The 26207-nt window shown below is 34.1% G+C and overlaps 2 protein-coding genes across 2 annotated transcripts in view; one reads left to right on the top strand and one right to left on the bottom strand.

The window, feature by feature from the left end:
* Window positions 1–21624, bottom strand: part of Sec3 (exocyst complex component Sec3) — a 35968-nt gene extending 14344 nt beyond the window's left edge. The window contains exons 1-9 of the mRNA XM_089637334.1: window positions 21098–21624; window positions 15530–15725; window positions 6718–6878; window positions 6267–6373; window positions 6015–6135; window positions 5553–5683; window positions 4588–4840; window positions 2726–2899; window positions 692–769 (exon numbers count right to left, since the gene is read on the bottom strand). Of these exons, the coding sequence (XP_089493460.1) occupies window positions 692–769; window positions 2726–2899; window positions 4588–4840; window positions 5553–5683; window positions 6015–6135; window positions 6267–6373; window positions 6718–6878; window positions 15530–15725; window positions 21098–21349 (1473 nt within the window). The 5' untranslated portion in view covers window positions 21350–21624. The remainder of the gene's footprint in view (window positions 1–691; window positions 770–2725; window positions 2900–4587; window positions 4841–5552; window positions 5684–6014; window positions 6136–6266; window positions 6374–6717; window positions 6879–15529; window positions 15726–21097) is intronic.
* A 388-nt stretch (window positions 21625–22012) lies between these two features.
* Window positions 22013–23540, top strand: Pfdn2 (prefoldin 2). The gene is made up of 2 exons (XM_089637053.1): window positions 22013–22194; window positions 22401–23540. Exons 1-2 carry the CDS (start codon window positions 22064–22066, stop codon window positions 22696–22698), a joined length of 429 nt encoding a protein of 142 aa, XP_089493179.1. The 5' UTR covers window positions 22013–22063; the 3' UTR covers window positions 22699–23540.
* Window positions 23541–26207: the final 2667 nt, after the last annotated feature.

Below are 26207 nucleotides of genomic sequence, written 5' to 3'. Positions count from 1 at the left end.
AAATTTCCACTTTTGAAGCATTCGACACCCGCATTCAGTTTAAATAGACCTTAGATCTGTAACGACCTCGTTCGGTTGTTCAGTTCGACGTAATCGCCGTGGAGTTGTCAATGACATATAGCCCTGTAACGACCTTGTGAGGTTGTTCAATTAATCTGTGTGGAATTCTTAGTCATCTCAAGTAGCATCGTTTGCCGGGAGATGATGAATCTTCAGAAGTGCCTGTGATCTTATGAACATCTGTGTGATAAGTGCAAGTAAACTATCCTAGTCTGGGCCCCACTAAAGTACAGCCAGGAGACTTTCTGCCTTAAGTATGCTCTATTGTGTAGTACTCTCTTTATAAGGGGCATTTGGACTTGCATCAGAATCATATATAATATATTGTATATTGTTTAAACTATGTAAATGAATATGTAAAAGCCTTTTAAACGGGTGTAAATAAATAATATTTCAATATTAATATAAATTAATTCTTTTAAATAATTGATTTCTAATTAGATTACATAAAATGATAATTTTCAGGGACATAAAATCGGTCAATGACATTGAAAACCTGGAAATATTATTTTTTTTAGGAACAAGGGAGGCAGTTGAATTTGAAACACCTTTAGATTAGTTCAACGTTTCGATTACATCCCTCATTAACTTGAACACTTTTTATGATTGGAATGAAGTAGCCAAATATTACCTTAGGTCCATCAAGCTGGAAAAATGCTACACAGAATTGTTGTTCGCTGAGACAAACAGGCTCAAGTTGAGAGAGTACCTGAAAAGAAAAAGATAACTATTATAGGACATCGCATTATAGTTTTTTCAAACAGTTTTTTTAATTGTGGTTCAACTTTCCGCGGTTCATTTTATAAGAAATAAATATTATTACAAAAAACTAGATTTACTATACTAATATAGATACAAAAATCCTTTCATTAGACAGATACAACATTTAACCTTTCCCTTACTGTGCTAAAAAAATACACGCGTTACGGTGCTGTGTAGTCAATACACATCTCAAAATAAGCGATTTAATATCGGAAAAATATGAATATTCATAGCTAATCGATTATTTTTATTATATTTTATATCAAAAGTGATAATAATTGTAATTTAATTGCTGAAAACATGAAAAAACCATCGGCAGATGCTAAAAAAACGTGCGAGGGGTCCACATCTAACGACGGTTCGCGGCCAACTGGCTAGCGGCACAAACACAGCTGTGCGGTCGTAGGTATCGATGGTCTAAATCAAAAACTACAACTGCAGAAGTGTGGATGTCTCATGTTTCCGCATAGCGAATTAAAGCGGGACAGCAATAGCGTGTCATTTCCTCGCACACTCTTCGCGTATTTAGTATCACACGGTTGATTGTATTGGTGTATTTGTTCCCGATTTTTAACAAAAAAGTGGGTGTGTCAAGCCTACGCAAGACAGAAGTGAAACTTCTAGTTTCAGCTGATGCTTGGCGTGGCGCAGTTCGCTGGTGTCTGAGAGAGAGGAAAGAAGAGAAGAGAGAGAACGTTCGTGAGCGGCTCCCCCACCTCAACAAGGTTTCACTTCAAAAATGCCACAGCCGAGAATCGAACCTCGCTTAACTGATTGAAAGCCAACCACGCTGAGCACCAACTGTAAGCAAAGCCGCATAAATTGATTATATTATGTAGGTTCTGAAAATATGAGAGCTTGTTATGTTTTATAATGTTACCTACATCACACCCAAAATATAATATATTTTTAAAAATAATGTACAATGTACAGAAATAGAATCCCACACAAGATCGCGTAGTGCGCTCTAGCGAACGGATATTTTATCAGAGGGAGATAGTTTTAATTTTTTTTTCTGTAAATTATTACATATTATCAAAATAAATAAATTAATTAAATAAATGTAATACAATTATCATAATATACGGATTAGATAATAATTTTAATCCAACACAATAACGCAAAGCGCGCTCTAGCGGAGTAATGTTTTATCACAGTGAGATAAGTGTTTTTATTATTTTGCAATATTATTTTCTTTTAAAAAATGTTCTGACCTACTAAAAAATAAGATATTGAATGAAAAAGGCGTTAAAAACAAAAAAATAATGTGCGATGGCCGAGAATCGAACTCGGATCAACTGCTTGGAAGGCAACTATGCTGACCATTACACCACCAACGCCAGTTGTCGGGATGAGCTAAGAAGCATTTATATGTTACTTCAAAACTTTGACTAGATCAAATGAACTTTAATCGGTGGTGGGGGTACCCGCATTTTCGTTTCGGTCATGAGTCGGTTTTACTCCGGTCCTCGAAATTGCATGACGCGCGTAAAGAAGTTTCACTTCAAAAACTCTGATTTTTAATTGAATTTGAAAACTATGTCATATATTATTTTTTAATTCAGTGCATAAATGTATAACGGAGGAATACCTAAAATCTGAACCCAGAATTTATTATATTTATAGAGTTATTAAAGTTATTAGAAGCAATGTGTAGTAAATACACACCACAGATGTGGAAAGGTTAACAACACAATTAGAAGAATTTTTTTTTTCAAAAACACTGCACTTTTTTATGAATTTTATTTGGGTATTTAAAACAAAACACAAAAATCAATACAACATTGAAGGGTTAAGATTGCAAATGACCTCCCCTAGCCCCACTTTGTTTGTTTGATCCATAGCTTATGGGATACATTATATAAATATATTCAAATTATGGTTAATGTGATTAACTACTCACAGTTTCCAATATGGCATCAAAGGAATGTGATGCGGAGGAATGATTGGAGGCATCTTCTCTAATGTTCTTCTTATCTTTATTTCCTGCTGTGGATCCCCCAATGAGTTGGCGGGCGTGCTCAAAGAAGTTCTTGATATCTCGATCATAGAGCTTACTCAGAGAGGATGTGTACACCTGACAAAAAACAAGACTTTGATATTTTCAATACGTCAATCTTAGATTTCCTTAGCGCACTAGCACACTGCACACGGTTTGGCATGTTTTTACCGGTTGGTGCTGATTTATATGGCAATATACTCAGGGTATCACTTCTACAAAAGCAAACCAGTGAAGTTGCGTTGGAAGTTGTCAAAAATATAAAATCTTGATCAAAATGATACGATGACATTTTAAAAAATCAATAAACTTGTCAAAAAATATGTGATAATAAATAATTATAACTATTGTTATAGGAAGTAACAAAAGAATTAATATTCCATTCAAAGATGAACAATTACTTTTACCAATGCGGAGACTATTTCATATGATCTCCTTTGAAGCTTACATAGATTTATTTGTAGCCAGTTTCGCATTGGGAGGTATCGATATGCACTAATAATTTTTTTTAAATTGTTGGAAATAAAATTCAATTTTCCATTGTCCGTAGGCGCGAATGCATAACCGACTTGTAAAGATATGATATCTATGGCGAAAACCGCCCGGCAGCCGGCTGCAGTGTGCTACCTTGTTGAAATAACCGGCCACTTAAAAAGAGCTTTAGAGATTAAAATTAGTCTTCAGTAGGTACCGAGAAAAAAAAGTTTCAGTACCTAAACAAACTAGGTATTTTATAGTTTTAACATTCTAATTATGAATTTGAAAATTATTCATTACATCATTCAAAATTATACCTACATACAATGACATTACAATATATATAGATGCGCTGTAGAATTCCCAAAGTGGAAAGCCAAAAGCGAGTCAATTGTAGTACGTACTAAACTGCCACGCGTCGCGTACGGTTGTGTGCTTCCTCTAAGTATATTGCATTAAAAAGTGCTAAAATGCCCTCGTGTGTGATGAGAATATGTTTTCATTACTTGGCAAACACTAAGAAAAACCAAGAAATAAGATTTCTATAATAAATACACACAAATTATTTAATTATTATTATAAAAATTTCCTTAAGATTTTCAGCACCATTAGAGAAGGAGGGGTAGCGAACATGGCAACACATAAATAGCACAACAACAAGACAACCTAATAGCGGTAGTCTCATACAGTATTCCGTGTTCATCTTATAGTGTAAGCGAGTAAGCGTATCTTCTTATCTCAGTCACACCTGTGTATGCAGAATGTAGTATTCAACGTAAATACGAAAACGCCATCCGCTATCGTTTATTTCGCTCATACGCACACATTCTTTGTATGTCTATCTTTGTCATACATGAATAACGTTTGAATTAAGAATTCACTGGAAAAAAATTTTATCTTGAGTTTGTGAGACAACGTCATTGCCTACATACTGCTGTTTTTAGACTAAGGACGGGTTGTTTCGGAGAATTTGAACAATTCATCAAATTTCAACGTTCATTTACGGGTTCTGTTAAAGTCTTATTCAAGTTCTGTTATTATATCATTATAGGCTAGTTGCTTGACAGAACTGAAATAATAACAGAACTTGATAAAATCTTTCACAGAACTTGAAAATTAACTTTGAAATTTGAAGAATTGTTCAAATTCTCCGAAACAACCCGTCCTTATAGTATACTGCTCTGACAAATTGGGAAAGATGAGGAGTAAAATAAACAAATAATCTCATGTCTCCAAATTACTATCAATCTTCAAAGTCTGTCTATTTTCTTGAATAGTATTGTTTTTACCTTAGTGAGTGCATTATACGCCTTGGCATCCATCAATTTGGTCCAGTGCATCAGGGGCGCATACTCCATCAGTTCGGTGTGAATGTGAAACCTGGATGGCAATGTCAGCCCATCGGCTCCGAGCATGGAGGTTTCCTGGCTCGCATCGTTGCCCAGGTGGATTAGAAGATTGTTTAGGTGGCGGGTCAGCGCCTGTGTGAACTTTTCTTTATATTTTGTGACCTTGCGGAATTGTTCTTGCGTAGAGGCCAGTCTGAAAATTATTTCTCCAATAGAATTTTTGTAAGAGCACAATGAAATAAGCAAAAAGTTACGAGGTACATAATTATATGGTCACATTATATACACATGCTCATGTACGTAAATATATGTACACGAGCATGTACTGATTTGATGGTTGTAAAACCATAACATGTAAAATAAAATAAATCATTTCTGAAGAATAAACATCTCGAGCCTCGACAACAACAAGCAGGACCCAGCACCTTCACAAGAAATATGATTGTGTATAAGTATTTGAAAGATTCTATTTGAATTTCATCATACATATACATTATGGACCAGTCAACATTAGTTTCTAACATTTTCTAATAAACTAATATCATGACATCATTTTTTTTTTGTTTTATTTGGTCTGTAATATCAAATAGGAAAGATTTTTTAATTACATTATATTCATTTATTTTTATAGGTAATACACTAAAGGCAATTAGAAGAAAAAATATGGGATAAAATTAAAATTCTGAGAGAAAAGAAATAAAAGCAACAATACAACTAGGCGCTCATAATAAATTATCAGATAACATTTATTAATAATATTTCCAAACCTGTCCTGCCTAAACCTAATAACCATTTTGCTATTTTTGGCTGAAGGATGACAATTCAAACAGTTTCAGTTGTGAAGGTATTTTGTTATATATTTTTGGTTGAAATATATAATAATAACCTTGCACTTGAGTTTGTACCTTTGAACGAATGGCGGTTGTGGAACTGTAAGAGCATTGCGCAAGATATTTCCAGCATTCAGTGCCGCCTCTCGTCCTTCAGCCGTGGTTAAGACAATGTCCATGGACGCCCCGGTCACATCTAACCAGGCCTGTAAACATCAAATCCAAAACATAAGCGATTGGTTCTGCAACTTACACAAATAAATATGAAAAACAAGCTTGCATACAATATAGTGTATACTTAAAGAAATGAAAGGATGGTGGAATCACAGAGCTATTAGCCTGCCTAGTTAAGTTGCTAAACTATAAGATAGAATTTTGATTGAAAGGGTACAAATGAAAACAAAAAAGATAAATAAAAATATGGGTTCAAGGTGCTTTCAAGAGTCCAAGGCGGTGCACAGATCAGATTTTCAAGACATGGAAATATCAAATCAACTTCTCTGTGAAAAATTTCTGGTTGGTATATGAAAAACTTACAATAATACTTTCGAGTTGCTGTAATAATTTCTGACTGTTTCTGTTTGCCGTCTCTATCATGCCATTTTTTTCCTCCATCTTGTCCATGGTATCTCGGATATGACAGAGCATCTCGTCGTATCTGGAATTATTAACAAAAATGAAATTGTAATTTTTTTTTTTTTGTGTTTTATATAGATTTACGTTCACAATTACACTGCAAGCAACTGTCAAATAGTGTAATATGTATTATAATGAAAACAAAACTATTACCTGTCTAATCTGGCTTCAACAGTTTCTGCATGTGAAATAGCTTCTTCTAATTTGTTCATAAGTGATTCTACTTGTACTTCCGATGCCAACATACTTTCTATATTTTCCTAAAAAGACCAAAATTTTCACATTGAATTTATATTGAACATTGCAACAAAATAGAACTAGTCCAAATTTTGATATACATATTTATTTCAAACTTCATGTATTGTCCATTGTAAGCTATATTATCGGTCACGCTAGCAGTGCATGTTTCAACAGTAGCTTGTTCCATTGAAAATTGGGGAATTTGGACTATTCCATGAGCTTTTTTAATAAAGCCATAGTAAGAAAGAGTTTATTGAAGTCTCACCGCGGGAACCCTAAAATTTCCACTATCATCACAAGTGGGACAAGTGGATTCATTACACAGAGAATATTGAAACTGAAAATGATGGAAATGTTTTCTTACCCCATCCAAAATAGACAATTTATCTCCTAATTGTGACATAAACTGTTCTGCGTTCGATATGGCTAAATCACAGTTCCCTAACAAGGACATTAGATCTTTAACATCGTCTAATTCTCCGGACATCGCTTGGAACTCGTACCCTGGCTCCTCCATAGTTTGGGCTGGAAGAAGGTTTTCACATTAATTTTCTGCAGAAAAACATTCAGTTTAGCTCACATTGATGCAAGAAATAAATTATTAACATCCCTGGAAATCCCATTGTCATATAAAACATGGTAAACTTGACGAATTCCGCTGCACGCAAAGACTTTTTAAAAAACAACACTTGGGTTTGATTGAGAAAAAATTGAACCTTAATGCATCTTTTACCATCTCCCACCACATTTACAGTTATTTCTTGTAGTAATTAAGTTGAAACCAAGTGGTATTTATATATTTTTTGCGGTTCCATGATATTTCATCAAAATAAAAATTCAACACACCTTTAAAAAGTAATATAGAGTCATTAAAAGTGATGAAACAAAAACTAGGTTTATTAGTTACTTATGGAACCTATTTATCCTAGTTTTTGTTTCATCACTTTTCATGACTTTATATCACTTTTTGTAGGTGTGGTGAATTGTCATTTTGATGACATACCCGTTCACCATTTTTTGCATATTAAGAATGGGTTGTTTCAGAGAATTTGAACAATTTATCAAATTTCAAAGTTGATTTTCAAGTTCTGTTCAAGTTATGTTATTATATCATTCAGGCCAGTTGTTTCACAAAACTGAAATAATAACAGAACGTGAATAGAACCTTCACAGAACTTGAAAATTAACTTTAAAATTTGATGAATTGTTCAAAATCTCTGAAACAACCCATCCTAAGTGTGTAGCAGAATTCAAAAAATTTATCTAAAACATCTATTATAAATTAATATTTTTGATAACATAACAAATAATATGGTATCTAATTCTCATCAAAATAAAATTTAACCCAACCCCTAAATGACTTTAATTTATATCTAACCTATCCCCCCATTCATTAATTACAATCTGACAGTTATATACTAGTTATAAATATGTTTTCAAACCCAGAACATTTATTGTTTTAATTTGAAAATCACTACTGGGTAGGAAATACTATATTCAAATTAAAAAAAAAACAACAACAACAAATTCATTGACAAAGTATTCATAAAAGTTTGCCTACACTCATCACCACAATCAGATGCCATAATAATATAATGCAGCTCAAAACAAGTTGAAACTTTGAAAGATTTACATAAGCACAATATTTGCGACCGGGCTTGCAAATATTTTCATTACTGAATGTTCTCTGAGACAGACATATCAAACAGCATGTGTATTCTGCTTCAAATTGGACCTAGTCCAAATTAATGGAATATTTTTGCGTAAGCCTGTAACATGTGTTGGTCACATTAAACAATGTGATTCTGGCCAAATAAATCAACAGAAACGAATAATTACTACTGGTTAAATTACACAGGGTATCCCAAAAGTCAACGTTATTCCATGGAGGGCTAATAGTCCAACTTGTGCGGACCAGAAAATCGTGATGTGATTTTAGTAAAATGTCCTTAGTTTACTCGACATCTTAGATCAGTTTTTCGAGTGCCACAATTACAAAATTACATAATCTGAGATTCTAATTTTTATTAAGCAACCCTGACGAACCCTGCTATTGATCATAGTCTAAACTAGGACTAACAGTGCCTATAACTTTGGAAGAAAATATTTTTGCCTAATTCATAAATTTTTTTAATTAGTTAATTTTGGCAACTCATACTTTAAAAAAAATGTACCACATTAACCTTGCAAGATATTAAATAATACAGGATGTCCGGGGGTAAAGTGCACTAACTTCGGGGGTGATTAAAAAGATAAATAACCTTTTCGAAATTACAACTTTTAGGGGTACTTTTCAGGTAAAAGGGTCTGCTGTATGTGGCTGGCATTATTATTTTGCTTTGTTGCCAAATTTACCGTTCTGCGTCAATAAGTGTTGAATTTGAATGCAACTTTACTTGCATAACTAAAGTGATCTGATAATTTTATGTACTTGATTTAAGTAGTGTTCTACGACTTTAAAAATTGGTTGACATAGTCAAAAATTGTTAACGTAGCATAACTTTATCTAGTGTGTATTTATTATATCTTAATTATTGAAGACAATATTAGCGATTTCTAAACGAAAATCTGAAACAAGAAAATCAGAAAAGGATACGGTCACATCTAGGACCATCTAGTACAATTTGAGGTTTTAATCAATAAAGTTATTCCGAAAAATAAATATTCATTCTAGACTTGCAGAAAAAGTCAATAGATGTATCACATTAAAAATAATAAAAAATAAGATAGGTTTATCTAAAAAAAAGACGCTGTCTAGATTGCATTTAGTTCGGGTTGAATCTTGCGATCATACATAAAGATAGTTGCCAATAAAAATGTGCGGTGAAAAAATGAAGACAATGTTGGTAGTTCTTATTCGAAGTATGATACAGTTAAAAGTGACCGAGGGGGATAGGGTCCCATTAGCTCAGTCGGTAGAGCGGTGTCCCGGAAAGACAAGGGTCCTGGGTTCGTGTCCTAGATGTGACCGTATCCTTTTCTGATTTTTCTGTTTCAGATTTTCGTTTAGAAATAGCTAATATTGTCTTCAATAATTAAATATTACAATTTGAGGTTTTACTCAATAAAGTTATTCCGAAAAATAAATATTATATCTTACTTAAAAGAGCAACTTTATTCAGTGCGTGTTTTCTCCTAAGACATATTGTTTGTTTTGGGCGTAATTTTGTTATTTAATTACTGTGTTATAATGCCTGGCTTTACCCACGAAGAACGGGCAGAAATTCATTATGTTTACGGGCTACATGATGGAAATGCACATGCCGCGTACCGGGAATAAAAAGTGTGACTACATTTGGTTATTTTAGTTCTCTTTTTGAATATGGGTTATAACATACGATTTTGTAGCACATTGTAAATGTCAAACTATGTTATTGTTTACATGCGGTTTCTGTGGATATGGGCCAAACCCAAATATGCAATGTTGCCACACTCACTCTCGACAAGCTTCCAATGAATTTATCGGGTAAGTTTGTACCTCACACTAAGGATTTTTAGTAGGGATGTCTTTTGGTATAGAAAAAAAACATTATACTCCTACCATCATGTAGAATCACATCACAAAATTAGGGCAGCATAGTGTAGTTTTTCAGAAGATATAATATTTTACTTTAGAAAAATAAAGATTGGTCTTTCCAGAATTAATGCGACAGTACCTATTGTAAATAATTTAGACATAAGATTCATTTTCGCACCATTTTTAACATCATCATAACATAATATTTTCTCCACATCTGCAAACAAGTAAAATAATTTATCTAACAGCCTGGGATTTTATAAACACAATGTCCTTCAATGATGTCACGAATTCTAGGATTAAAAATTATTTCTCAATGTGAAATGTATGTTTAAGTGTTGGTTCATTTGCATTGACCAATTCTCTTAAGTACCTACTTTCCGAAGTCTTAGATTATTATTTGTTTATTTTAAAATCTCCCAAAAATTTGTTGCACTGAGCTCTAAAGAAAGGGTCAGACTTTATGGCCCACTGGGGGTGTAATAATTGCATGGATACCTCTGACCAAGGCAATGCTGATATTGTAAATCCATAATAAATAAAAATTTCAAATTCATTCCTAGGATACCCTGTAAATATACTGTTAATCTCCTACTACCGCCACAGTAAGCGGAAAATGTTACATGTGTTATGATGGAGGACTTAGTCAGCTGAGGAATTAAACACACTGTGCCTAGGTGGGACCCAAACGCGATGTCAACTCAGCCACCGACCGGTAACCGATTTATAACTAGGCTAACCAGAAATTTTAACAATATAAAGTGTATTAAATTGTTATATTTTACATATATAAGAAGTCAACTGGAGTACAATTCTCCTGTCTGGAACCCACATAATAATGTATACATGTACAAGCTGTTGAAAGAGTACAAAACAAATTCTTACATTTTATAAATTTTAAAATGGGTATTCCAGCAATTATGTTGAACTACAATACTCTGTTAAATTATATGAATATGATCAAATTGTCAGACAGAAGAATTTTCACTGACTTGGTATTTCTATATAAAATTCTAAATGATTTATTTTGATAGTCCGGTATTGCTAGAATCGATAAGCTTCCGGATTCCACAACGTAATACTAGAACTCAAGATTTATTTCAGTGCAGAAATTCTGGGACTAACTACCATATGTATTCCTCTTTTCCCAGAATACTAATGGAGGGAAACGATTATATCAAGTCAGTGGACATCTTCAATTTATCTTTAAACAAATATAAAATGTTGTTAATGAAGCAATTCAGTTATGTACATTTCTTATTATTCATATGTAAAAGCCCCGAAAAAGGGCGTTAATTAATTAATAAATAAATAACTATTTATGTGGTGGGAGATGGTAACAGACGCATTGAAGTTCCATTTTTTCTCAATCAAAGTTAAGTTTGAAGGTAAGGAAATATGCACAAATTATTAAAATAACCCAAACTAAACTCTAAAAACCTATTTTGTGCATGTTTACTTATACCGCACACTTAAATAGTGGTCTCCATTTGACATTTAAGTTGAATCATGTGTTGTTTTTTAAAGCACCTGCAGCATGCAGCGGAATTCAAAAAGTTTACCCATTAATATATTGAAATCTTTTTGAAAAATTTCTCACAATAGTATTTTATTATCTTTCTAAAGCATCAAAGAAAGAGTTAATAAACGCTTTAATATTTTTTTATGTATGAGCAAAAAAAGGAGTAGGCTATATATGTTTATTACGTAATAGCTTGGCGTGTTTTGTGGACCTCTTGGGGTGTGATTTACATTGTATCGGTCTAAAATTTTGCAACAATACAAATTTTAATTAATATATTCAGTTTTCAATATTGAAATTATTGTTTTTTTGTGTAATTAACCTCTCGAGAGCAATGTGATATAATAATATTTTAATTTAATGTCGTAGTTAACAAAAGAGTTTTAAGTGACATTCTTATATTATATTATTAACGTAAAATAAAGAAAATAATTTTACATCAAATACATTAAAATGTATGAGAGAAAACCAAGGCGTACAGATCATACCGCCAGTATGCGCTAGTGTAGCATGTTGCCATCAGAATGTATGGGTCTAATTAATATATGTCAATGAGGTATTATTAATATTATAGGGTATTTGGTTGAAGTTAAGGCGATGCACTAGGTCGTGTAATATTTTAAATTGAGCCGCTATCAATAACAACCCTTACGTAGATGGCGATAAGGTTTAAATTCCCGCTTAACACCATCCGCCTGTTTTGATTTATGCAAGAAAAAAACATGGCCAAAAAGTGCCTTTTATTTTATTTTGTGGATGTTCAGGCATAAATATTTTTTTTTTCAATCATTTTATAAATAACTTAATTTGCCACATTATACCATAAAATCATAACCGAAAATTGGTTCGTAAGTGATTTTGATTCGAGTTCGATTTTGAACTTTAAAGCAATTTTCGTAAGCCTTTACATTATTTTTTTCTGGGCTTATAAAAAGACTTATCTAAAAAATACTCGATTAATTCAAAGGCCAAGATGTATTCTACTCGCAGTATTTAATTAAAGCATCTGAAACATTTCTAGGCGACCAAATTTTCAAACCAAAAACACATGATTTTGCATCACTACGCATGGCATCGCCTTAAGGCGAAATAGGTAGACTTGACCTGAAATTTGGCATTTTGAGGCCAGTTTTAGATGTATGGAAACTTTTCTAGAAAAAAACACAAATTGATTTTGAAAGATCGTTATTTTATCTAGTAAAGCAAGATGTTAAATTTTGAAAATAATTTTATTTTCATTTCATAATGAAGTGTTACCGTTGGACGTTGCGCAGATTTGTTGCATTTTCAAGGGTGAATTTTGTATTATACAACAAATATTTCAAATCATATAATAATACAGTATAAACAATCAATAAATTATCTACCAAAAGTATGTATTAGAATTTTGTTTTTATTTCAAATAAAATTACTAATAAATAAATCCGAACACGCGTTTTGTGACGAAAATCCCTCAATTTGACTATTTATTTATGGTCTTACAAATTGGTATAAGTAGTTCAGATTTTTTTACAAAAATAATTTACCAAGACATTATTGAAATATTAGAAATAATTTATGACCAAAAAATATATTCTTAAAGTATATAATAGTAATTTATTTCGATTCGCGGTTTGTGCATTTTTATTAACTTGGCGCAAGACAAAATTTTGTCATTCTCCGCCGCGACCGGGCGGCGAGCGGACGTGTAGTCCACGCCGGTCTAGTTAATAACATTTTAAAGAAATTCCTCGCTTAAAAATGGGGAGGAAAATACCCTTGGAACAAAAGTTTTATTAGAAAATACAAACTACGACATCAAACACATACGTGGGAGATATATTTTCAAAAAAAACAAAGGTTGGTGATATTTAATTATCCGTGTACACTGTACGTACTTATATGCTACAGGGTCATTCGAAAGAATAAGTCAGAATAAGCACATATTTTTAATAACATTTGGCGATAATTTTGTGTTGTTTAATTTCCAGGGAAAAGAATCAACTATGGGGGCTATCAGGAGTTTATGTCTGTCATCAATGTTTCATGTATAAATGTTAAAACTTATGCCAAAATACGTGAAACTGTTTGTGATTGGTGGTAAAAAAGTGCCACGAACCAAATGAATTTTGATTCGTGATGTGCGATTCAAATCATTTTATTGTTCATAATTTCTATCTTATTGTCCAATTCACTATTACATTGGTATAATTCAATATATTTAATATTTTTTGTGTTACTTTTTGTCAGTTTCATAATGTCATATTTTGAATTGAGCTTCTTGTTTTAGGAAAAAAGACGAGGTTATTTTTGACATACTAACCTATCATTTTTCAATCGAAATTTACCTTGTGAATTTAAAAACATTTCGAAAATTAGACGAGTCAGGTCGCTCCGTTAACCATGAAAATAAATACATGAAAGCGATACAATATTATGCAATCGTAATTAGTATAATGCAATCGTAATCGCAATAAGTACATATGTAGGTAGGTACCGTAGAAAATAATTGGAAATAAAACCTAGTTTTAATATATATACTACTTCAGTTTTAAGGAATAAACCCTCTTTTCAATGTCATACGTATCAAATCAAGTAATACTTTAAAGATAAGTATTAGAAATAAAACTTACTGGCTTAAACCGGTAATACCTTTCAACAAACGAATAAATATGTAGAACAAAAGATTTTTACTCACTTTTGGAAAACCTATGTAAAACAAATTTTAAAAAAAAACAAATTAAACAAATATTTGAATTTTTTTTAAATGTATATTCATATACCTACATATTTTATATCTACCATGTCAACGCACTGCATTTGTATTTATTTATGTTTACGCACTCCGACGTATAATTTACAAATATGTATGTAACTACTTATTAGGAAGAAAGCTACAACCGAGAATTCAAAAACAATAATAGTTATTTCATCGGAACCATGCTGTAGTTTTCGTCAGCCGCGCGGGTGTACGGCTTGCAGTGGAATGAATTCGGTATTTCTGTCTCGGTCTAAAAGAACGTCCGATCGCGAGACGGTCTTTTAGCGAAATTTGAATTCTCGTCCGCTGGTTAAGACGCCTTAACTAGTTGTTTTATTTCCTAGGCGCTGTTAGTATTTATCTATATCTATATCAGGGCTTTTTTTTAGCTTAATATAAATCAAATTTAATAATATTATTATTAAGTTCTGCAAGGACGCTAACTCGGACTCGGATTCTACGTATATTGGAGAGACGGGAAGGGCTTTCGCAACTAGATTCAAAGATATAAGATGTTACAATAATAAAAGCATTTTTTCAAAATTCGCAGAACATCTCATAGTGAATAATCATGTTCCGCTTGACAACAACGAACTTAAATGCTTACTTATAGAAAGGGCCTTAGATTAAATTTACTTGAACAATTGGAAATCAATAAACAAACCAAAGACCCTAATATAACATTAATTAATAAAGTAAGGAAAATAATTTATTCCCTACTACTATGTTCACAAAAACCTAAACAATATATCACATTTAAATAAGTTAATAGCAATCATGTCATTATTAAACAATTAAGATTATATTAATGTGGGGAAAACAGACTTCAAAATACCCCACAGAATAAGAAATCTACTGACACAATTATTTTATCAGTAAATCGGTTTAACTGGTAATAAATCATTTTAGACATAATAAAATTTTAATTTCGAAACGGGCAAAATATAATGATATAAATAAGTCGTCTAAATGTGGTATGACCACAGTTTGAAAATGGCCTTGAAAGCTGAAACAGCAGTAACAATAATAAAAAACCAAAATACTTGCAGAACTTAATTATAATATTATTAAATTTGATTTATATTAAATTTTTTTGAAATTAAATGATATTCAGGGTTGCTTAATAAAAACTAGATTCTTAGAATATGAAATTATGTAACTGTGGTAATCCAAAAACTGATTGGAGATGTCTATTTTTTACGAAATTCATAAAAGTGCCAATATCTCAAAAATTAAGAATATTTTACTAAAATCATATCATGATATTCTGTTTCGTCATGAGTTGGTCTATCAGCTCTCCAAGGGATAAAATTGACTTTAGGGACACCCTGTACACAATAAAGTAGTGTTATTTAATTAAATTATAATGTATATATATAATTATAATGTAAACTTACTTGGGATGATGAGAGGACTATCGGGACTCTGCAGCGACTGTGAGCCGAGCCACTTGTCAGGGAACTGAGAGAAGTCCACCTTCACCTTGCTGTGGGTCACCATCTGATTCAGCGCCGTGACAAAGTGCTGGCGGTCGTGCTCGCTCAGCGCCACCCATCTGTACAGCTTCTCGGCGGTGATGTCTAGCGTCAAGCTCTATGAAAATAATGTTTTAAAGTGGAGGTGCCAACAACATAATTTCAGCTTGAACGCTTTAAAATGAGGAAATTATCAAATTATAAAAGAATCTTTTCAAATCGTTTGAGCAGGTGCCTTTACTTTTGCAGGCTATTTTTAAAAGTGGAACAACTGTAAGGAAGATTACACCCCATGATTATTTTAGTGAAAAATAAAGGGCCGTTAACATTCTCAAGCCCCCAAAAATAAATCTTTCACTTATTTTTAAAATCAATCAAATAACATTTTAACTTAAATAAAAATAAACTTAACAACCAGTTATTAGAACTTTATAATATGTGATTTGAGTGCAGTGTTTTAAAAGTGAATATTCGGAAATTTTGCTCAAAAATATTCGATATTCGAAACGAACGTCGATCTGTAAATGCACCCCAGATGTTTTCAACGGAATTCTCGGAAACTCTGAAGGCAAGTGTTTTGCTAAGCCCAGGGTAATTTATTATCCCGTCGCTTTTTATTGCGGGCAGAATGCACCACTTCAACAATCACCAGGAACAGGATTACATGGAGATGAATGATGAACTCGCCGAACGTCACAGCAGTGCTGCCAGGGTCTCTTATCTATGTGAGGTGTCAGCGCTTTATTAGCAGCAGACACACACCTGGATGCGGTGGACTCTCTCGCTGCAGCAGCTGGTCCAGTTTCTTCACCACCAAAGATTCTTGCTGCAGAGTCTCCATTTTCTATCTTCGTCGAACGTCACAGGTCTGGTATCTGTGAGAGGATATTGTGTCAGCGCTTTGTTAGCAGCAGACACATACCTGGACGGATGACGAACCTCGTGCTGGCACTGTTGGTGGACGCGGTGGACTCTTTCGCTGCAGCAGCTGGACCAGTTTCCTCACCACCTGGTATTCTTGCTGCAGAGTCTCCATCTTCTATCATCGTGTCACCTGTTTCTGTACTTCATTTTACTTAACTTAAATTCAGTTTATTTTTGTAATATTTATATTTTTTGTAATACCTGCATCAACTGTAAAGTGCCCCTGAGGTGATATCTCACAAAAGCGGCGCTATACAAATTGTCCATAAATAAATAAATAAATATATATTTTTTTAAAGCAGGGCAAACATTACCAGGTTACAAATAACCTGACAATATTTGAAAATCTTCTACTACCTTTACGATAAGCGAAAAATGTCGTTTCTGTAGTGGTGGAGGGCTTAGCGAGCCGAGGACATGTTTTCATGAGAGTCTGCTCGTACGCAGGATCGGATCTGCTCGTGCGCAGAATCGAATTGCATAAGCAGCCACCGCTTACGAAAACAATATGAATAATTCGAAAAAAATTGATAAATTTATTATTAATGAACATCTGTTTCTTCAAAACAAAATTGTTTTCTTAGACAAACTAACCACTGTCCAAATATGCTCCAATCATTTTTCAGAAGTCGGAGTGGAGGCTGCGAAAGATATTCCGTGCAGTGAAATACATAATCCTGCGCTCAAAAACAGTTGAGCGCAGGATTATAAGGAAAGGCGAAGGTAAGAAGTGCAAGAATTTATTAAGGAGCCAGAAAATGAAGCTCTACCGACCTTTGTGGTTCAGAATCTGCACAAACTACCGCCTGTCAATTTCGAACACGTAAATGTCACATGTCTCTTAAAAGATATCATGGCATTAACAGGTGAACAAATCACAATTCAGTCACAAATGTCCAAACGGAGATATATGGAAGTGTTGCGCTCTGAAATGGCTCTCCACTTACCCCCCGTACACCTTAACGAGGCAAGAATGACATGTGCGAACATAAAATACTTGGGGCACATTATTAATCAAATTATTAACCCATCGGATGGTGGTGATATTAAACGATAAAGGAGAAGTCTCAGCATAGTGTCTAATATGATTGCCCGCAGATTTTGCAAACGCAGCAATAATGTTAAAAAAAACATTGTTCAATGCATTTTGTACCGACCTGTGTAGGTATGAGACATGGTGCCACCACTGAACTTGCTCCATGGAACGACTGAGAATCTAATATAATGACGCCTGCAGAATCATATCGTTGCTTCCACCGCAAAATTAACTAACTCCAAAAATGTACTTTTTCAGGAAAGCGAAAAAACCTTCCCATTTTATAATTAGACTGATTTTTTTATTTTAATAAAAGACGTATCTAATGAATATTTTTTTCATTATATTTTATTTGGACAAAATATATTTTTTTTAAACAGTGTAGTGGCAGCTTTAGATAAGTATTTTTGCATTGAAAAATTTTTTCACTTATGTAATTTTGCACGTAAAATTTACTACCTAGTAGTACTTCCAGAACAGAATATTTACATAATATTCGTTTTATAACACTAAAGAGACGAAAATAAAATAAATCAACAGCAAGATGAACAAAAAATTAAGAAATTAGACGTCTTCGGTCTATCAAATAATAATGATTTTTGATAAAATAATATAAAACTTAACACTGTTCTATGACACTTATAATATTTAATGAAAAAGTTTATCATAAAACTCCCAACAGAATTTCGGAAGGACACTTTTCAAATCCTGGAGGTGGTTGAATTTTTCAATTTTGTTTAATTTTTATCTGTCTCTTATACAGCTGTGCTGGTTGAGCGTAGTCGTTTAAGGTTGAAACTGGTGGCTTTGATAATGGCTTCCACAAATCATTATAATTAAGTTTAAAGTTAAGTCTACCAGCCAAATATTGCAAGCATCTTAAATCTGCTACTGTTGGATCAACTCGTCTATGTCCTGGACGAATTGAACTATAGACATTAACATCGTCATAATTCAAAAAATATTCGTAACTTAAATACTGAAGTGGGTTGAGAAATTCTAGCTTCTCTGCATACTCCCAGATAATCGGTTGAGAAGTAGATTTAGTTATTTTGAAGTTTTCTTTCAATTAAACTATGGCAGCTATGTACTTCCATTTGGGTATGACCCTTTTCTAAATAGTTATGCTCTATTTCTATATTAATGTGAGTTAAACTTAATCTAAGTAGTGCGTTTGAAAGAGTTGTGTTTTTGTTTTGATAACCACAACCATCTGTGTACAAAACTATATTTTTGTTTGGGTGTTAGCTGCTATGTATGATTCTAAAACTTTCACAAGTATTGTAGAAAATATATTGGCAATCAAACGCCCTTCACACTCATCCCATAGTTAGCAATAGCAAAGCAATCCTTTGTTACCATGTTATAAATCGTATAATTGTGGACACAAAGTTTTGTTTTATAATAAAGTGCACTTGCTTTCAAAACAGGGGGCAAGTTTTACAGCTTGCATATCAATAGTGAACGTATGCCCTGCATTAATGTGACGGAAGCTTCGCTAGATTCTTTTAAAAAAATTATCATTACATTTCGCCCTTCTTCCATAATTATATTATTATTGCGTCTGCGTAGTGGGACTTTCGAATTGGATGTGTGTGTGTGCATACCACTTTTGAAGGCTGTAATTCAATTTGTGACAGTAGCTGGATCTAAATCAAAAATACTGTCAAATGTTTTCTTACAAACTTGCTTTTTTATTTACCATTGTTCAAGTAGTAAACATGAGAATATTGCCTTCTTGACTCTCAGACAGAAGGCCGCTTTGTAGGAATACTATCTGTTAAAGAGCTGATATATAATTTTTCATATTTTACCAAAAATAAGTAAACATTTGTTGCCTCTGATTATCATTAAATTCATGACAATGTTTGTTTTTAGAAGTCAGGCAGAAGTCAGGAAGAACAAATAGGTGGGATTCACTCAACAAGTATTTTCCATCATTTTGTTTTTTAAACCCATATAATCCTTTCCCTGCATTCTCCTTCTTTTGTTAGTTTCTCTTGTAGATATTGTTACTATGTTAGTATCATTTTCCAAACTAACATCTTCAATATTGTCAACACTCGTACTCGGAGGAAATTGTTTTCCTTGGGACATCGCCATCAGAATTTGAATCATCTGAGCTACTGCATTCTAATGCAGCCTTGTAATCAGAATCTAGGTTAACAGATACATCTTTCTCTATTATTTTCAGAATTATATGAAATGTTGCATTCTGGTACAGCTTCGTTATCCGGATCTAGATTTTCAGACACTTTTTCCTCAGTGATAATCATTTCATTAGTTTATTTATTTCATTTCTTTCTTTTTTAAATTTAATAAATTAATATATTATCCTTCACTACTATCAAAAAAAATACTACAGCAAACATACATTTATGTAAAAAGAATTATTTAAGTACCAACTAACAACAACATTTTTGTACACTCCCCTTCCATACACAAGCAAATGCTTTCAATGGAAGAGTAGTAAAAAAATACAAGATGTAAAATGAAACATAGTACCATGTAAACATATTATTAAAAATAAAAAATAATTACAAAAAAAAAAAAAAATTTAATTCATTCCCAGGATCATCGTAAGGAAATGTAATAATATCATCCATCAGCAGAAGTTGCTCAATATCAACGGCAGACAAGTTATTCTCATTCATTATGTATGATGTAAAATTTGATAACTGCTAAAAAAATGGCGGTGACATAAATATTCTAACTTGCAAAAATCTATAACAGACAAGTTCAATAAATTGTTATATTTAAACATAATTGACTAGTTATAAGTGTATTTCATGTATAAAATGGATTTATAAATATCTTATATATTTGTCACAGTTCACGTTGCATTGTAAATTCTATTTTAAATTACAATTTTGGAGTTTGAATGCAGCGCAACACAATGCGTGAAATCTCTCAAGTTAAAATAGCATTTAGATAATTTTGCAGGCACAAATGAAAAGCTGTCAGATAGGTAATTTAGTATTTGAATTTTGTTTTAAAAACCATATTTTTGTTTATTGTATAATTTTGTATGGACGTAAGGGTCATAATTGCAGACAAATTTGCATCATTAGTCCAAAAAGTGAAAATTGTCAGTTAGGTAATTTTGCGGTGGAAGCAACGATATTTGGATACAAAAGATACAGCAGCTTATAGACAATGTTCACGGAACTAGGACTAAATGGATTCACCGGCCTGATGAGACACCGGGTCTTTGGAGCCAGGATGCCATACTAGGGATGCCCCTGTATTATGGCGGGTCTTATTTTCTTGAGTATTAATTGCTTATTTTTTAATCTATTTTTGGATTATCTTATATCTCGTAATGTTCATTGAATTCACGTAATTGTTGTTTATTTTTAGATCTCTGGTATTTCTTAAAAATTGCTAATTTGCAGACGTTGTATTTCCAAATAAAATCGTTATATTCACATATCTATTGTACATTTTACAATCAATGTGTATACCTATATGGGACGTGTGGGATTAATTATTATTATTAAATGTAAAATAAAATTACTATTTAAACTTACTGTTGCATCGGTTCCCCCGTCAACACTCTTTATCTCACTCAATAACCATGTCCTCTTTTTTTTAAATGTATTTTTATCAATTCTTTTTACTTGGCAGATAGACACCGATGTTGGTAAGTCGGTATTGTTTACAATGCACAAATAGCATGTTTTCTTCTTCTTCAGCAGTTTAGATACTTCACACACAACTAGTAATCGTTCGGCACTACTTTCGAAGACTTCTTTCTGTAAGCTATGGCGTATCGCAGCCATTATGCAAAGCACTAAATACTTCTACTGGAAACTGCTGTCATAAAATGACTTTAAGATACTCCCACTTTCATTTGGAGATATTAAAAATAAAACAAGCACGAAATTGAAAACATTGTCCGTTTGTGGACTACTACCAAAGAGGCGAAATGTGCTTTAATTACCAGAGCATACACGGAAAAATAAAACCAGCTTAGTAAAAATTTAAGTAAATAGGCAAATTTGAAATTCAGGTTGACGAATTTGTATGTCCAGCCAAGTTGTCAATTTTCAATTTGTCAAATGTCAACCCGCCCATAGAAACAAGCGGGCAGGATTATCATCGAGTAGATCTTAATCATCTGAATGGAATTCAAAATCTTGTTGGTAAACGTTGCATTATAATTCTATTTATATTTAATTATATAAAATAATTGTTTCTTGTAGTAATTGTTGAAACAAAGTGAAATTTCCATAATCTATGCCGAAAAGTGCGGCGGTTAGGGAAATAATTACCTAAAATTATAACTGAGAATAATGTAAAACGGGTGACATCATAAATTGTAAATAATACATAAATTTTTAACGTGATCACTGAACAGCCATAAATTTAATTTTGATTCAATGGTTTTTGTTACACCTTTCTATGGACAATTGTTAAAAAAAATAGCGGTGACAGCTAAGTGAGCTAAGGTTAGAAGTTTTTTTGGTACTTTACACTCACAAAACCATATCGAAATGGCTTCTAAAACGGCTTCGAAACCCACTACAAATGAGGAGATTTTTGCCGGCTTTCAGGGTCTGCGTAATGAGCAGCGAAATCTAGTGAACAAACTTTCGGAATTAGAAATGGATCTCAATGAACATAAGTAAGAATGAAAGCACATGCCACTAAATTGGATATTTTTTTAATAACTATCGAAACGTATTTGATGAATTTGTGTAATAAACAATAAAATAACCCCAAAATATCGTTAGATTGCCTCATTTGTTAAATTAATATGTATCTAAACTGTTTTTTCGTTTGTTGGGAGGGTGCTTGGAAAAATATTTGAATTATTTTGTTTTATTTCAGAATAGTGATAGAGACACTTAAACTGGTCAACGAAGACAGGAAATGTTTCCGAATGATCGGTGGAGTATTGTGTGAGAGGACAGTAAAGGATGTAATGCCCGTCCTCACTTCAAACCGAGACCAGCTAACAAAGGTCATCGGTTCTCTCACTGAACAGCTAACCAAAAAGGGAACAGAAATTAATGAATACAAGGAAACCCACAACATCCGTATTCGAGGACAAGATGAGATACCGCAACAAGAGCAGAAAGATTCTTCCGCGCCAACAAAAAGCAATGTCTTGGTATCAAACAACTAGTGCGCAGTGATGAAGTGCTACGAACAATTTAATTTAACTAACATCTCGCATGTAAACTAGGTTTATGCTTAGCGCCCTTCATTCAATCCTAGATTCACAAACAAATGCTACTATTAAACAAGACGGGAGAAAGTTTTTAAAAGCTATACAAATTAACATCTAGAGTTTAGTTGCCCAAGTTAGCAATCTTTCAGGGCTACGATTTGTTTTGGTTTTTACATAGTTGCATTTGGAAATGAATCATTCTAAATAACGTCCCGCTTAAAATCCAGTTACCTGAACATCTGCCAGTCGGTAATCCTTTGATGCCTCCCAATGCCCAGAATATTATTATTTAGCCAATGATTATTACCGAACTTATTGCTAAAACTTCAAAAGAAAATATTTTGTTGTATTTAGGGCAAGCGCAGGCATTTGCAGCGTTGGTTAATCTTTGATTTCAATACTTTAAATATAGATATTTGCTATATGCATTTATAATTACGCGCCACAATGAAGGACATTAATTATGCTTTAATAATTGGCAGTCAATTGCCACAATGCTTCGACTTTTATGATAATTTTTTTTTCTATTTTTAATTCATGAATTGAATTTATACTGCATATCTTTTATAAAAACAGGGCAACAAACCTCAAACATCTTCACCACAATATCTGCAATAAAATTAAAAAAAAAAAACAATAGGATATTAACCCCTCCTTTAAAAAGTATTAAAAATTTACTACATGAATTTATTTTCTTTTTATTTATCCTTTTTTATGTTTAATAATAATTTTGATGGGAGTTCTTTAAATTTTGCAAACAGTAATAATTGTGTATAAATACAAGTTTAGTAATCATTGTTATTCGTCTGTCATTTAAAAGAATTGTAAACTTTGTAATACTGCGTAATCTTGTAAACAATTATTATTTATTGTGGGATTGTTTCTCTTTATTTAACCCTGATAACTAAAAAATAAATTTATGACATATTTTATCTTCGCCTTGTTTATTAAAACCTTGGTACCTACTTGATTTAACGTTACCAAGCTTAGACCACTTGTTTTTTTTTTAAATTTTTTTTATTTTTATGTGACACCTCACAAGAGTGTCCCTGCCTGTGCAGTGCACAGACAGGGGAACTATGTCACCACCCGGTTGGGCGGCGTTGTGAGGCGGAGTAAGGTAGGGGCTGTAGGAAGGGATTTGTTAATGCGGGCCTTGAAGAGGCTCGGATTATAGGAGGGAGGAAAAACAGATGCCGGTAGCTCGTTCCACATACGAGCCGACTTACACAAAAACGAGTCGTAAAAACGGCCCGTTCTCATGAAGCCAACGTCAACCGTGAACGGGTGTTCAGTTCGTGTCTGTCGAGTTTCGCGCACGTGCACCGGTGCTTCAGGAATCAATGCTGCTAGCTCCTTGGAGCAGGCTCCATTGAAATACCTGTAGAACAGACACAGCATGCCTACATTGCGTCTATGCATCAGAGAAGGCAATCGGTCTGTTAACAACGGATTGTCAATCAGACGGATCGCTCTCCTTTGCACAGACTCAAGCAGGTTTATCAAGTATTTTGGGGCACCAGCCCAAAGGTGGCTCCCAAATTCAATAGTTGGGCGGACTTGAGACTTGTACAGGGTCAGCAGCTGGTCACTGTTGAAGAATCTCCTAGCCCTGTACAAGACGCCCAACTTTTTGGAGGCCTGATTTACTCGGGCTTCTATGGATCCCCGATACTTGAGCTGGTCTGATATAGTAACTCCAAGCATTTCAATGGAGTCTTTATTGGGGAGAGTGCTCCCATCAAATTGCACCAGACAGTCATTGATCTCCCTCTTAGCCGAAATCAGACACGCTTGGGTTTTTGAGACGTTGAAACTGACCAAGTTGGCCTTACCCCAGGCACGAACCATCTCTAGGTGGTGGTCAATTTTTCGCTTCAAAACTTCCCGAGCTGTTCGGACATCATAGGTGGAAGGGGGCCTGTCAAAAAGATAACCCTCGTGAACGGTGCTGTCATCAGCGTAGCAGTGAATTGGTGCACATTCAACGAGATCGTTGATGTGCAATAAAAACAGCGTCGGAGACAGCACAGATCCTTGTGGCACCCCCGCATTGATTTGGTGCGGTGAGGAAGAAGAGCCGTCAACCACGGTTTGAATTGTTCTTCCCCTCAGAAAGTCCGCAATCCAACTATGCAGGGTTGGGTGGACCCCACCCGATGGTAATTTCCCGATAAGCGCCCGGTGCCAGACTCTGTCAAAGGCTTTGGAGATATCCAACCCAACGGTTTGGGTTTCACCAAAACGTTCCATGTACCGCCCCCAAATATGCGTTACATATCCGAGTAGATCGCCACACGATCGGTTTCGACGAAATCCATATTGCCGATCGCTTAGGATATTGTTATTCTCGAGATATGTGAGCAATTTGTTGTTAACCACCCTTTCTAATACCTTCGAGAGTATGGAAGTGATGGCTATGGGGCGGTAGTTAGAAGGGTCGGAACGGTCCCCCTTTTTTGGGATTGGGTGGACGATTGCCTTTTTCCAAAGATCTGGCACCTTTCCACCTTTGAGAGAGAGCCTAAATAATTTCGCGAGCACTGGAGTCATTTCTGCAGAACATCTCTTGAGGACCAAGGCAGGTATTCCGTCCGGCCCACTGGCTTTGTCGACTTTCAGCTCGTTCAAGACTCGGAGAACCTCTCTGTTCCGGATCTTCGGTTCCTCCATTTGAAAACCGCAGTGCGGAATGGAAGGGGGAGTCTCTCCGTTATCTTGAAGAGTTGAGTATTCCGCGAAAATTTTGCCTAATAATTCAGCTTTCTCGCGGGCCGAGTTAGCCAGCCGACCATCAGGCTTGGTCAGAGGTGGGAAAGTGGTTCTGCAGAAATTTCTTCCGATCGAGCTAGCGAGTGACCAGGCCTGCGATTCTGGAGTTAAACGATCAATCGTTTTCGTATACCGTCTTCGAGTGAAAAACTACTAGTCGCCGCGACTAACTTTTTCGAATGTTTCAATTTTACGTATTCTTGAGCGTCGAACGGTCGAAGTTGGTAGAAGAGATGATTATATTGGCACCCCTGTGAATATTGTCTATGTTCCTGATGTTTTTGGGATTTCTATGGTGTGACTGTCAAACAGACAACAGTTATTCGTTATTCAAAACAGAAATGGCTGCGGGACATATTACAAATTTCCAAAAGCAACTCTTAATTAAGCTTGTAAGCTCCGATAAAGACTTAGTAAGTGGAAAATTTTCACCCACTTTTACATTTGCGGAATCCGCGCGGTAAAACAAAAATTGACAGCTAGACTAGATTTTGACAGCCAATTCCATAGAAACGCCAACAACCTACCACTCGCTGCCCTGTTTCTACTGGTTGTACCCAGTAGATGTTGTGTGGAATGACTTTTGACGTTTGGCGTCAAAGTATGTACCTTCGACCAATTTCGGGAATAGCAACGACGACCAACGTACGTACTTTCGACGGCGATTACGAGCGCCCTCGATTCAGGAATAG

The sequence above is a fragment of the Hesperophylax consimilis genome, chromosome 11 (genome assembly GCF_061612785.1).
Source record: "Hesperophylax consimilis isolate HC1 chromosome 11, BYU_Hcon_1.0, whole genome shotgun sequence".
Lineage (NCBI taxonomy): Eukaryota > Metazoa > Arthropoda > Insecta > Trichoptera > Limnephilidae > Hesperophylax > Hesperophylax consimilis.
This window is presented reverse-complemented; position numbering and strand designations above follow the sequence as displayed.